This window comes from Rhea pennata, chromosome 1 (assembly GCF_028389875.1).
Source record: "Rhea pennata isolate bPtePen1 chromosome 1, bPtePen1.pri, whole genome shotgun sequence".
Lineage (NCBI taxonomy): Eukaryota > Metazoa > Chordata > Aves > Rheiformes > Rheidae > Rhea > Rhea pennata.
In genome coordinates this window covers 72,431,431-72,446,040 of record NC_084663.1, presented here as the reverse complement: position 1 = coordinate 72,446,040, position 14,610 = coordinate 72,431,431, and the positions used below count along the sequence as shown (strand labels likewise).

The 14,610-nt window shown below is 37.3% G+C and overlaps 1 protein-coding gene across 3 annotated transcripts; it reads right to left on the bottom strand.

The window, feature by feature from the left end:
* Positions 1-660: 660 nt before the first annotated feature.
* GOLT1B (golgi transport 1B) lies at positions 661-14,570 on the bottom strand. 3 transcript variants are annotated; one of them, XM_062570559.1, is made up of 5 exons: positions 14,445-14,570; positions 10,103-10,194; positions 8,241-8,419; positions 4,707-4,788; positions 661-3,301 (listed from the first exon to the last, which is right to left on the bottom strand). In XM_062570559.1, the coding sequence occupies exons 1-5, from the start codon at positions 14,467-14,469 to the stop codon at positions 3,263-3,265; spliced, it is 417 nt and encodes a 138-aa protein (XP_062426543.1). In that variant the 5' UTR covers positions 14,470-14,570; the 3' UTR covers positions 661-3,262. The 3 variants fall into 3 exon arrangements, with proteins under 3 accessions (XP_062426543.1, XP_062426534.1, XP_062426550.1); XM_062570550.1 differs by lacking the exon at positions 14,445-14,570 and adding an exon at positions 13,915-14,103; XM_062570566.1 differs by lacking the exons at positions 661-3,301; positions 4,707-4,788; positions 14,445-14,570 and adding exons at positions 7,874-8,122; positions 13,915-14,103.
* Positions 14,571-14,610: the final 40 nt, after the last annotated feature.

The window sequence follows — 14,610 nt, the reverse complement described above, 5'->3', positions numbered from 1 at the left end:
AACTGAAAGCACAGGGACCAGAACCTGCACTAAATTCTAGTTATGTACCCTTATTTTCTCCTAGAGTTTAGGAGTTACAGCCACATGTGAAAAAGTGTGAGAGAGCAAAAGAGAGTTTAAGAAACTATTTCTTGGTTACCATAATTTCCAAATTTTGTTTGAAATTAGAATCTGAATAACCAGCTGAGAACAATATTCCATTCCTAGCTTCCAACCTGTTAAAACAGTTTCTGACCAAAGCATTGAAGTTGAAGCTGTCTAGGGTCATATGGTAAAATCAGAGACAAGGCAAAGGAAAGCAAAGGGAAGATATGTCAGCTGCACATATTTCATCTGCAAATACCGATTTACCAGGCTGTTCTGCATTAAGATGTTTGGTTCTTGAATTTTGAAAATTCAATTCAAAAATCGAAAAAACTTGACACCCTGTTATGTATGGATGCATACAAAAGGTAAAGGGGAATGTTGTAAAATTAAGTAAAAGAAGGCTTATTATAAGAAGGCAACCTTTCCATTTTAGACTAACATAAGACATTATTTACTACAAAAGTCATGACTGCAAAATAGCAAAGCAGGAAGTGCATGCACTTCTTAATAAGTTTTCCCCTCTAACAGTTAAAACACTCTTAAAACGTGTAGGCAAAAAGACACAAAGACAAATTATAGAAAAAGGTACCCATTTATTCAAGGTATGACAAGTATATTTACAATATTCATTTGCTCAGGATAAGATTCATCTTTGATTTTTAAAGCAGCAATTCTAAATTACACTTAAAAGGGGGAAGTGTTCCAAACATGTTTCTGTTAAAGGTATTTTTGCAGTGACAGAAACACTTTAAGGCTAAGTAGTTTTGACCATTGCTGCACCCATATTTAGCTTGGCAAAACTGTCTCAAAGACAATCAGTGTTACTTTGAGGGATAAAGACTACACTAAATTCAACGTACAGTTTTGTTCCCTTGGACACTTTTCACAATAATTCACATCTGACAAAAACTGACTTTTGATTTAAAACAGTGAATTAAGTAGAAGTGAGATGAACTGCCCCCATCACAGAACTTCAGAGGGCTAAAATACACACAACACATTCATGATCTCTGAAAGATATCAGTTCTTGTTGATGAAGGTGCTTCAGCTTACCAAACGGTTTTCTTTGAATCAGTACTCCATAGTTTTGTGGTACAATCCATCTTTCCCATCAGATTACTTTTCAAAAAAAAAAAAAAAAAAAAAAAAAAAAAAAAAATCTTTACGTAGCCAACATCTATTGTAAATGATGAACACTGTCTGCTTTAAATAGCACTCGATTCCCACAGCACAGACTGGTGTTCTACCAAAGCAAACAAGATCAGTTTCATAAACAGCCATAGTGTTACTCTGTAGTCATTCAACAGACACAGATCTATAGGGGCTGTCAGAATTGGTTCATCTCTTGAGGTAGGAGCACAAGTCATATTTAGTCCTGTCTGAAAGCTATAATACACATGCCATCACGCAGATATAACCGCTGTCATTTATAAAATATAAACACTGATTTTTCAGACACTACTCATTATAAATAAATACCATGACATGCTTTTTCACTGAATCATTTTATGCCTATTTAAGAAGGAAGTAGATTAAATACGTAAGTTGAAAACAGTAGATTGGGGCTATTAATACAGTTGTAACAAAAAAACCTTATCACATATACCAGTACACTTTGCAGTAACTTCCAAAGTGGTTGGTATATAAGTATTCTTCTCAGCTTAGAAGTTAGTTTGGAAATATTTTTAATTTTGTAATTACAAAGACCTCAAACCAAAAAACAGTCATTAGATCGATAAGACTACACAGCTACTTGAGAAACTGACATTGCTTTTCAGATAGTTTTAGGATTATATTTGAGAGAGAGGAAGAATGTTTAAAACAACAACAACAAAAAACCCCTCAAAGCCTGCACAAATACCATTTACTTACTGCTGGCTTCTTGTTAGGTGGAGACACTACGTAACTAAATCTGTTGAAAGTGCATGATGTTCTAGAAGCCTAAGTGTGACCTTTGCACTAGTAGTGGACAATTATTTTAGGTTTGCACCTCATTTGGGTTAGCTAAGAATCTCTGTAACAGCAAAGGTGATGATAGAAGTCTATGATTGACAGAAGTCATAAGTTATTTGAAGATAATCCAATGAACAAATTACGAAACAGATACCAAGATTGGCACCTGATCTTCAGTTAGCCAGTTAGATCGATTTTCTTCCCAGGGACTCACATACACAGAACTTTACGGTTTCATTTTATTACTGTAAAAAATAAAATCTTCAATTTGTAGTTCCAGGGTAAACAGGAAACTTTAGCTCCAAACAATTTTTTAAAAGGTCATATTTTGATAAGATACAATTCATAGGGTTCCTGTCAGCACCTTAGCCAAATGCATTTTTGTGAACTAAATATACTTCACAAAATCTTCATGTTAGCAACAAGAGGCTACATTCCCATCATGACTCAAGAAGAACAAATGAAGGAGTGTAAGTCAGTTTCCAGAATTCCTTGTTGAACTCTGCATGTTCAGAACCAACATTTACGACTGAAGTTAAAGATTGACTTTTTGCATATTCCAAAAAGGAAGGCAAATACAATCAACTTACATTTGGCTTTGAAATATTAAGATAACAATGTTTTATTTCAGCCACATATTTACAAAAGTGTTTACAACAGAACTGTGTGGGATTTCCTTTTTTTTGTCATAATAAGATTTAAGATGACTTTTCATCTTTACTTTCATGCAAAGACGTTATCTCTTGTTACACAAGAAGTTTTTCATTTGTTGTTTTGCACTCTGAGGGTAGCAAGCAGAGGGCTGGATAAGTTGGGGTCACCCTTAAAAAAAAAATGCAGGCCTGTTTGTTCTACTGCACCTTCAAAATAAGGAGGTAAACTACAGGCACCATTAATTCCACAAGTGTTCTTTGCATTTAGCTTGTTTTCCATAGAACCCCAACACAAATAGTCTTGAACAGTTGCAAGATGGGTTATTCCTTGACTCTCCCCTCTTCAGTTTACTTCCTGAACTCTGGAGTTACTTTTCCTAGAAGCACACTTGCTGAGCTTCTTTTCTAAATGTATATTGTCAACTATACATTTTAAATTAAACTGTTATGTAAAAGAATGTTACAAGCTTTTCCTTTGTACACAACTTAACCTTTGTGCTGAGTATTCTTCAAAAGGATTTTTATAAATAATACAGTAAGTTCAGAATCAGTCTTCTGCCCTCTTGTCATTATACCATGTTGTTGCTTTCTCCAACTTTGTCTACAAGCTGTAGAAAAGGAGACAAAAAGTTCAAAAGTTGCATGACACTTACGTACAGTGAATTTACTCTTAAACATAGCTTGCTACTTGCACACAGTTAGTATGTGACTGAAAATGAGAATCAAATAGTACTCACCGAGGCCTCATGAAATTTAAGTTTGTGAAAATTAACAATCTTGCATTGCAACCGTGTTTCTGCATGACATGTTTTCTCATATAGACATTAACAGTGCAACATGAAAATGCAACAGAATGGAAAAGGAAATAGAAGAATGCAGGTAACACTGCTAGCTTAACGATCAAAACAAAACAATACATTATCAGCCACACATGCATTAGTAAACCAAGTAAGATATTTCAACTGACCATTACTGTGGATTCTCTTCTGAGCCTACGTAGGCTTTGAATAAAACATTAATGATTATCTTTTTAAAACAAGATTTAACCCCATTATGGTCAAATTAAATATGTGTAGGCAAGATCAATTGACAAGTGAAACATTCAATTGATCAGGATTTATGAGCCACAACTTGGCCCAAGACTGGAACAGATTATCTTGAACACTATTTAAAAAAAAAAACAGACTGTATACATCTCAGTTGCACCCTCCATTAATTTTAATGTAATAGCTATTAAACTGTAGCTTACAAAACTGAGGTTAAAAACTCTTGTGTTAAAGTACATACAGAAATTAGCACAGTAAAAGTAGTTGACAAAACTCTAGTTTACCATCTTTCTAGCACCTTTATTTGTCTTCAATTCCCTGGCTACTTGGTTAAAAAAGCAGAAAACTGAATCCCCCCCCCCCCCAAAAAAAAAAAAAAAAAAAGAAAAGAAAAAAAGAAAAAACACACTTCAGTAAATAGCAAAACCTAGTCTGGTGGAGTGGACCTGAATAAATACCATATTTGATAAATGATTATGCATCACGAGAATTTCTGGGTTCACTACACATGCTGCAAACCCTTATTTCTTTGCTCTTCTAGGCCATTTTTCGAAATATATCAAGTACTGCACAAAGGAGATCAGTACCCTTCTCATTTTACAGACAGAAGAAGATGAACAAAAGGGAGGCATGGTTCACCTGTAGTCACCTAGGGCCAACAGTGAAGCAAGAAACAGACCTCCAGCTTTTCAAATCATAATTCAAGGCCCTTTCTGCTTCGCAGCACTAAAGCAGGGGCAGCTCCTGCAAAGGTTTTTTGTTACTTTCTGTTACTTTTAAGAGTCCCTCAATGGGACTGAACATGATCTATATGCTGGAAGAACTCTACAAGAATGCATTCAATGTCACTGCTCTAAAGTTGCATTTGCTTTATTTCTCAATTATTAATGCTACTGCATCCATTATATTATAATGGATTAAAACACAGGAAAAGTTTCAAATTTTGCATTAAGTACTGAACACTTACCGAGCTTATACCAGGTAAATTCAAGAGATAGCCAAGGACTGGAACTCTTCTAATAAAGCCAACCACCACAGGAAAGAACCCCCTTGAAGTAAGATATCAGAAGATTGCATAAATTTTTAGAATTAAACAATTCTTATATAGCTATGAAGGAAGAAATAGGTGTTTTTAAAAAACAAGATTACACTAAAAATCTTGTTGCTTATTAGCAACAAATGAATTTCTCAAATATATGAACAAATATTCAGCAAAAAAAGAACAGAAAACAAAATATTTTTAAGTGGACTTGATTTCCATCACCCCCTGCCCCCTCCATAATTGGCAACCCTCAGAAGGCTGACCACTAAGGAATGAATATCCAACTTAGTCAACAGAACTAACATTCTCAACTCTTTTCCAGTATTACCATTCATATTTTGAGATTTTTTTAATCTTTTAAATTTCAAACATTAATTTAATTATCTTATCATGGACACTTGGTACATGGATATTTGAGTTCCTCTGCTTTTTTGTTATGGGATAAACATTCTTACAATGCCCAGTGTAAAAATAACTGAACTGAATTGCAAGTAATTCCCTTTGAAACCACATACTTTTCAAATTAAGTAAACAAAATTAAGCATGACAAAGTTATATAAAGTGAAAAGTTTGAATCATGAGCCAGGGGACATTTCCTGGGACAGCTTTTATGGTCGAGCCCCCCAACACTGCCCACTTCATTTCTGTAGCAGAAATAACAATTTTCTAATATCTCAGCTGTTTGCAGTCAACTGCAGCAGTTCAGCTGGTGTTGGCATCCTGGATAACCTCTTTCTGAGCTACAAATTTCTTGTATAGGATAAGGATTAACATGTAATAGAACCTATACCACATGCAAACATTGAAATTACAATTCATCATTCTCTCAGCTGCATTGATAGATGATGATTATTTGCTATATAATACCAAAAGAGCAAGTTTTGTTCCTGGATCATTTCAGTGGTCCAGTAAATTGTGCTGCAGGATACACAAACCCCTTAAACTAAAACAACTGGTCAAGAATTCAAAAGTCATTATAGGTAGGACGATATTTTTAACCATAACTTTAGATTCCTGTAACCTGAGCGAAGCTCCAAAACAGTACAGAGTATAACAAGAAACACTGTCCCACATCTTCCCCAGTAAAAGCAATCTGAGCACATGGAAGTATAGCAAAGGACTAAACCTCTGATGGGAAATATCCAGGCAGCAAGTTAAATAAGGACAAGAGGGGGAAAGGTAATCTATATTTAAACAAGGATAGTAATTGTGGCTCTCTTTCTCTTAGGTCAGATGCATATATTACACACACACACACAACACACACCCTTTGCAAACATGTTGTCTACTTAAGCTTTCTTAGCTGCTACTTCCTAATCTTTGCTTTGTGTACAACATAGGCTCTGCAATTGCTGTTAAAGGAGACTCTGTAGAGCAGTCTAGGTATACAGGATAACAATCTGTAAGTAAAGATTACAGAAGGACCTGAACACCTAATGGAAGAGTTTTAGTGGTCTAGATTCAAGAGATTGAAAACAGTATAGTACATTGTTCTTCTTTTGTACTGTGTTAGTCTAGCTGAGGTAAAGTTACTAGAAATGCTAACTAACTAGAACTCCTGCTAAGTGCAAAGGCTTTCCACATAGAAGTCCTGGTAATCCATGTGACTAGAATCATCTGTACACAGAAATGCCTACCTCCACAACACGATGCCCCAACAAATCAAAAGGTCCATATGCTTTATTATATAGGCCTAAGAGAAGAACATATTTCAAAGGCCAATCATAATCAGGAAAGTTTTATGGCATGCAACCAAACAGTGGGATCCTGAGAAATCACGTAAAATGACACGAGGAAAAACTGAAAGAGTTCCATTTTTTTCTTCTCCAGAAAGGAATAATTTGCCAAAAACATGATAATGGTCAGAAGGAAGAAAACAAAGCCAAGGTAAAACAAAAAGCTTTGAGTTAGTAGTTGACTAATACTGTAGCAAGAGACTTAGATTCTAAGAGCTTATAAGCTCTAGAAGAGACTGCATATAGAAGTTATAAAATCAAACAAGTCAGGTAAGCATTCATCTGGAATTATTTATCCATTGTTGCTATTCTTTTGGATAAACTGCATTTCTAGGGATGACTAGTGATCTTCCCTTGAACATTATTTTATCTTGCTAGGCCCTGGCTAGCACAGATAGTCCCTGAATAACCATACTTATTTAGGCATAACAAATTATTTTTTTTCAAAAGAATGAGTATATTTTTTGAAAATTACTCTACCTGGTTCATACTGGCTGATCAAATCCAAATGACACCTCCAAAAACTGAAAATATTTTCAGTGGAATACCCTGATTTGCAAATCATTTGCAATGATAAGAGTTCAAAATAATGCAAGCTTAGAACAGTAAGAAGCCTAAACTAAAATTGCAAAATGAATTTTCAAAATCTCACTATGTCTTCAGCTGGAGCCAAGTTAAGCTAAATACTTTTGAAAAAAAATCTTAGTGTTTAATGTAATGTTTCAGGTTTTTGAGAGAGGAAGTGATGAAAACAGTATTTTGATTAAGAGGAACTGCATTTTTCAGCAGCTGAACACTGAAAAAGTTTTAGCGAGTCTTGTATTAGATTAATGAGCATTTCAATGGAATGGCATTCTTCTGATTAGAAGTTCCAAAACACCTAAAAAAAAAATACATACTAGCACATTTTCTGCTTTCTTTTCAAAAGTTTGCAACTTCAACCATATCAATATGTAGATTGTTACACATCAAATTCATTCACCATTAGTGGTAAAAGTAGAAGTGACTTCTTGTAATACATAACATGCATCAAGACTGCTGTGCACAAATATGAATTTTTATATTTACTCAACTCTAGTTACCTATAACCAAAATCAGTATCTCATACATTGCAAATGTATTAGCACATTGCTGGCTTATGGTCTACTGGTTGCCCACCAGGACTCTGAAGCCCTTCTCTGCAGGGCTGCTTTCCAGCAGGTCAGCCCCCAGGCTGTACTGGTGTACGGGGTTATTCTTCCCTAGGCGCAGGAGCCTGCACTTGCCCTTGTTGAACCTCAGGAGGTTCCTCTCTGCCCAATTCTCCAGCATGTCCAGATCTCTCTGAATGGCAGCACAGCCGTCTGGTGTATCAGCCGCACACTCCTCATGAACAAAGCATACTAAGTATTTAAGTTGCCCTTTCTGTGAGTATTTAAACTTTGCACTGCTACTAGTTTGGGCTCACAAGTATTTGAAGCTTTACAGTTCTTTGGTTAGATGTGCACAACATTACGAAAAAAATCAGTTTCATACCTGCCTCGTGTACTTTAGCGTATTTGAGTCCTGGAGCAATATTTAAAGATAGACCTCTTGCAAATATAAGTCCATAGCTTTATAGAATAGCTATTAAAAAAGAACATTCAATGGTTGCTATTTTACCAGCTGTAATGCTGCAAGACTAGACAAATACAATTATTCCTAAATACAGCAATACAAATGTCTATTTTGAAATAAGTCTTACCTGAATAATAGGAAGAACCCATAAATTTCAAGGATCATTCCTATCAAAGGCCAACCAATGAGAACTATGAGCACACCACCAAGGAAAAAGCCCGTTGCTTTCATTTTGTGTTTTTGGAAGAAGAATCTGAATGTTCTTTCTAAACCGATAACAAAAGCCAAGCCAGCCACAAATAAAACCTAGAAGAGACAAAAACCAACCAAATAAAGAAAATAACTAATTATATTCCTAAATTTAGGGTGTAAAACTTTTAAAATATATAGTCATTCTTCAAAAACAGATTGCGTTTTTTATACAACTTTAATATCAAGATTGATGGCAAGGAGGAATTAACTAATGATTTTCTTCTATAAAGTCCAGCTTAAAGCATTTGTAGCTAACATTCAAAAATCTCCTCATATCTAATTAGAAAATAGGCAACAGTCCACCTTTATGGACTCTGACACACACAGTTGTGTCTGAAGGCCTGCTGACAATGGTCATCTGTCCTGTAATATAAGCAGAGTCTGAAGCTTGGTACTAACAACAGTTAAGGCTTCCAGAGACGGAAAATAGACAAGTAAGTATCTCTACTCTGTAGCATGGACATCTTAAATAGCTTGTACTGATCAATTGAACAATGCTTAAGAAAACTGATAATGTTTTTGAGCTTTTTTCTTTTTCTGAACAGTTATCATCCTTGCTTTTTTACTGCATAATGATCTTCCTACAGTATAGCTGTTCTGTTAGAGGCTGAACAATATCAAATTGGTCCATGCTAGTTAAAACTACTACAAGTATCTTTCAGCTACAGCAGTTGTAATCACTCTACCCTCTCTGCATACAACTGGGCAGCATTCCTAGTGAAAAGGAAAAGGATTTCAAATTTGACTCAAAATTTAAGTTTTGTATATTATTTAATAAACTACTTTACTCTCTGTGAGGATACTGTATCTTTTCTCAATTTTCTTTAGTTACCAGATAGCCTTTCATTGCTCCCCTGAGCAATTATGCTTACTTTTTTTCCCCTTAATCTGCATCACTTTAAAAACAAAAAAGAAAAACTCTTTCTCTATACATTTTATTGATGGATCAGAACAGTGCTTCAAATAATGCACCCAGATTCAAATATCCATTTTGGATTTTCCGTCAGTGAATCTCAGTATTACATTCTGCTGCCAAAGAATGAAATTGATCACTGCCCACACATACTTAGGTGGCAGCAAAGGCAGCAGTAAGCCTGTAGCAGGCTGTGCTCTTTGGCTGGCTGGTGAAGCTGAGAACAGCAGAGGTGCAGAGCTGTCAAATTTAGAAAAAAAAAGTATAATTTTACATTTGGTTTTCATTGAGAATTTTATGTACCCAAACTATGATTTACTTAAGTGAAAATTTAACTTAGTAAATACTGAAGATAGTGAAGGTTTAGAAGAGCTAATCACCCTTCAAAGACAGCTTTACTATCAGTAATTCATGCTTCTTTCTTCATAAAAAAAACATGGCTACATTTAATAGTGTACAGAACACTTTAGTATTCTTGCTCAAATAGATACAGGTACTTAAATTTGATTGTTATCTTTCAAGAGCAGGGGAAAAAAAAGCATCAGTAATACAGTGCTGTAACAACTGTAGAACAAGCTGCTTTTTCCTCTTACCAACATACCACAGGCCTGACTCGAAGGTATTATATTTAGATTGATGTGAGCCGCTCTAACTTTAATCAGGAAAAAGTGATTCACTCAAATCAAGTGCAACTCTTATAAAATAAGAAACTACTACAGTATTTTCTGTGACACAGCTTCAATTTACTAATATATCTATATTTTTTAATGTACAATATACTTAACTCTAAATGCAGAATCTAAAACTGAACATCAGGCACTTACATTTCCTATAGCCAGAAGAGCTTTGTCAAAGAAGAGGATCATTCCAAAGAAAAGAAAAAACACTCCAAAGCCTGTCAATCCCATTCCAATCTCTGCAATAAATAAATAAATAAAAGCAAAATTCAGGATTTAGCCAAGCATGGTACCACACAAACTCATGTAAGAAACTCATGGAAAAAAATAGAACACCCAATCTATAGAAATTTTAAATTTGTAGAAAAACTTGATGGCATGTTTTAATGACGACTTAAAAAAACTCTTGCAAATATACAAGTCAAATAGGTATTGTAGATTCCAATTATTTCAATACCAGATTGGAGATTTGGAAAGATATTTGGAAGCTGCTTCTTAACAAAGAGTATATATGTGGAGCTGTATACTGAACTGGAGTGCAATAAGTATACTTATAGCCAAAAATCTCTCACAAAGAATTTTGTGAACAGATAATGAAATTTATCTCCTATGCCTTCATGATCACTAAGTAACACCTGTCCTTTCTATCCTAAGACCTCACATTCTACCTCATATAACCTTGCAGAGCAGTCCCATTTTCCCCAGCATCTGGATTAGACAAGACCCAGATTAATGCTGTAGGCTCCGAGTTAAATGTGTACTGATAGCTCCCTTTCTCTCCAGGCAGTTGCCATTTTTCACAAAACTTGCGGATACTAAAGCATCTTTGAGACTTATGCTTGCCTATAATAGTTGCTCAGGAACTACTGGGAAGGGACAAGTGAGATGGAAGATTTGCTTGTCAAGGAAACAAAGCTAGAAATCTCAATTAAAGCTAACTATGACAAAAGCCCACGAGGTATCTTGAAAACTAAACTTTCAAATACATGCTACGCAAAGTTAAACCTGTAAGGTTGGCATTTGACCCTTACACAGGCTGAATATTAGCACCACAGGAACAGCAACAACAGAGCTGCAAGAATCTTCGCATTTTCCGTGCACGCAGGGCAAAAATACTCTATTCTTGTGATTAGAGTGTTTCACAACCTACAGCATGCATAAATTCAGCTGGAGTAAGTAGCAGTATTACTATAGTTTTGCTGGCAACCTAGTTATTCTGAAGATTCCAGCAGTTTTGTACAGTCTAGCCTGAAAAAAAAACACCTTTTAAACTGTTAGCCAGATTAAAGCTAGAACATATATACCTAAGTGTATTTCAATTGCACTTTTGCAACATAGATCTACTTCATTATTTACTCTTGCTTGAAGAGCTCAGGAGTAGAAGGACTCTGCATACTGCCTACTCTTAAACTTCCATTTAGTTAGAGCAAAAGTTTTCAATAACAAGTCATAGTAAAGAGATTTGTTACAGCAACATTCAAACTTCCCTAACTTCTGTAAGGTCTCACATTTCAGCAAGGTTGCAGACCACATGGTGTTAAATCTGTAATTCTATGAGATCACCTGTATTAAAGCTTTGCTATACACATTTTAACACAATAAACAATCTGCATTCTGGAAGGAAAACACTTGGAGGCAGGACTCCAAAGGAATTAACAGCTGCCAATGAAATAAATAGACAGACATGAGAACTGAGAATTCATTCCTCCCTCAGACATAACACAAAGTAGGGATCAAGCAAGAAACAGAGGCCAACTCTCAACAGCTGCTGCAATTACTACTCTAACACTTCTGCTGTCTTCACTTGCAACATATTTACAACAAATTCCTGCTACAAAAGATTCAAAGTCAATCATACACTCTGGTTACTGGGGCAGGGGATGGGGAACAGGGGGAAGATAACACTCCATGTTACCATCATCCCAAAACAGCTGCCGAGAGAAACTGAGTAGTCCAGAACTACTACCTTCTGTTGCTATTCTACAACAGAGAATATCTGTTGCAGAGAATTCCTTCTACTCTCAGCAGAAGAAAAATGTAACTGGCCTGATTTATACTAGGATTCTAAAAAGAAAAAAAAAAAAAACAGTAGAAAAGCCAACTATATTGAAATAGACAAGTTTCACAATAAGAACAATATTTGATTGTCATTCCTCAGAAAAACACTGTCATTTTATATCTCATATTTGCAAATGATGAACTAGTGATTTTGAAAGAACTGTTTTTAAATGCCTTCTCCTGCACCAGAAGAGCTTTCCCATTTATTACATGAAAACAGCTTTCTTCAAGGTCGAGAAATGTAGGAATGTATACTAGTCCTGTGGCACTGACTTTTTTTTTTTAATCATTATGATTTACTGAAAGGAGGGAACAATGTTTTCCTCAATGTTTCTGTGGAAATTGAGTACTGCAGCACTGCATCAAAGTAGCTTAATAAAAATTATGACTTAAGATATGTTTCAACTTTCATAAAATAATAGATGTAATATACTAGATAGATGTTTAAAATACTTAAGGAATACTCCTTTGCCCCAAAATCTCTCTATCCTCCCCACTGTCAGAAAACAACAAAAATAGTGCTATTTTTGAATCTTCAGGGAAGACAACTGCACATTTTCTCTCTCTTCTGGAAAAAAAAAGGGGGGGGGGGAAATTACATACTATAAAGTTTCAGAAAACAAAAATTTTTAAGTAGTTTATATGTGCTCAAAAGTGGATTTTTTCTAAACACAAAGGTAACATTTCAAAATTTGTGTTTAAAAACAAAAAAACCCCCACAATTTGCTAATGACAGCTAAGTGTATTCTTTTGCATTTACTGGTGAGTGATCCCTCTATTCAACAATACTCTCCAAGTATTTATCATGCTAGTCCAAGAAATGAATCTACAGATATTTCTCTATTTTTCTAGACAGAAATTAGTCCAAAAACCCCTGAAGATTTTATCTCCTGAATTTTGAGAAGAACAGTAAAATTAAAAAACAAAACAGAACTCTAGAGTATTTTAATTACTGTTCTTTGCTCTGAAAGTTAAAGGCAGTGGCGTCAGCACATAGTTTGACAGGAGTTAACAAGGAACTAAGGAAAGGAAAAACAGTAGTCAGATCTCTTCTTTCTAAAGAAAATTTTCTTTTTTCCTTGACTATTCTGGACAGGATGATAGGGGAATGGGCAAAAGCAAAGCCCACAAAGATTTATCAATCAAATCTAAAAAGTACCCTGAGGGTTAGTACTCATCCATGCAATAGAGCATGGTAGCAACCTGGATTTCTCAACAAGTCATTTACTTTAGATCCTGCTAGCCCCTTTTACTGTCTCTATCCTTTGCCTTGGCTGGTCTCTCCAATACCTGTTTCCAGTGTCCTGCTGTCAAATTAAACTTAGTTTTTAAAATTTCTCTTCTACAACTTTGCCTCCCTCATAACTGACACTACAATGCTTATCAAGTGGACTCACTTCCTTTCACGGCAACCAGAGCATTAAAGACCTTTCCATTCTCCTTTCCCCTGCAACTTAAACTCCTGTAATTCCTCTTACTTTGATTTCTTTGTATTTTCATCTTCACCATCTCTAATTACAATTGTTCTACACAACGAAAACAAAATTTTGATCACGTACGAGTTCTTCCTTTACTACTTCAAAACAAGTGTCTGGTCCTCACTTTAAAGACCTTTCAGTGTTACCTGCTCTAGTAACTTCCATAGGTGCTTCCACTACGTTTTTTGGAGGAACTTTTACCTACTTTGCCCTTTCTTTTCACATGCAATTCCTTCTCTAAACTAGCTGACAAAGATATTTCCCTGTCCTACCTGGGGAGTTTGCAGAACAACTATTGAAAACATTTAGAACGATAACAGCAAGTTATGAGAGGAGCAGTAAAGTCATTGATAATTAAGCAATTCAAAACCATTAATGCCCCCATGGAGGCATACTAGAAAATGACGATTTGGTAGGGCTTACTTTTGTTTGCCATTCGGCTTTCATTCATGCTGTTCTTGTCACCGTCACTTCAGTGCCAACACGAGGGATCTCTCGGCCCAAAGCAGACGCCAGCAGTGGCCAGGCCGGCGAGGACGCCCACCGAAGGGGAGGGCAGCCGCCCCGAGGGCGCGCTCCGCCAGCCTCTCCTGCAGCGCGGCCGGCACCCGAGCCTGCCGCCGCCAGAGCCGCGCGGGGCGAGCGCGGCTCAACCACCTCCGCGAAGCGGCGACACCGCGCGGGGCGCCCAGGAGCGCTCCACCCTCGCCCGCACCTCTCCGCCGCCTCTCGCCCCGCCGCAGGGGCCCGGGCAGAGGGCTCTGCTCCGCCCCGCGCCCCCGCCAACGGCGGCAACCGACGCGGCGCGGACAAAGCGGGAGCGCCCGGGTGGGTCCGCGCTCGCCCCCCGGCAGCGCCCCACCCCGCAGCTCGGCCGCCCCCACCTCCCGCCTCAGGCGACCCGCTCGCCCACTCCCACCGCGGGCTACCGATGCCCAGCGGGCGGCGCTTACTCTGGGTGTCCGAGAGGGAGATCATGGTGGCGGCGGGGGTGGGAGCGGGGCCGGCGGCGCGGACAGGGGGCAGCGAGGCCGGATCGGCGGCTGCAACGGCCACGTCTTCCGGAAACACGCAGCCCCTCCACCCCGCCGCCGGGTGAAAGGGGCCGCCGATTGGCGG

What these genes read in the sequence shown, in the direction of transcription:
- GOLT1B (XM_062570550.1), bottom strand. Translation starts at nt 13,942, where the DNA reads ATGAATGAAAGCCGAATGGCAAACAAAA. An exon ending in AAGCCGAATGGCAAACAAAA is followed by an intron (nt 10,195 to 13,914) that starts GTAAGCCCTACC and finishes TATTTATTGCAG; the next exon opens with AGATTGGAATGGGATTGACA. An exon ending in CTCTTCTGGCTATAGGAAAT is followed by an intron (nt 8,420 to 10,102) that starts GTAAGTGCCTGA and finishes TGTCTCTTCTAG; the next exon opens with GTTTTATTTGTGGCTGGCTT.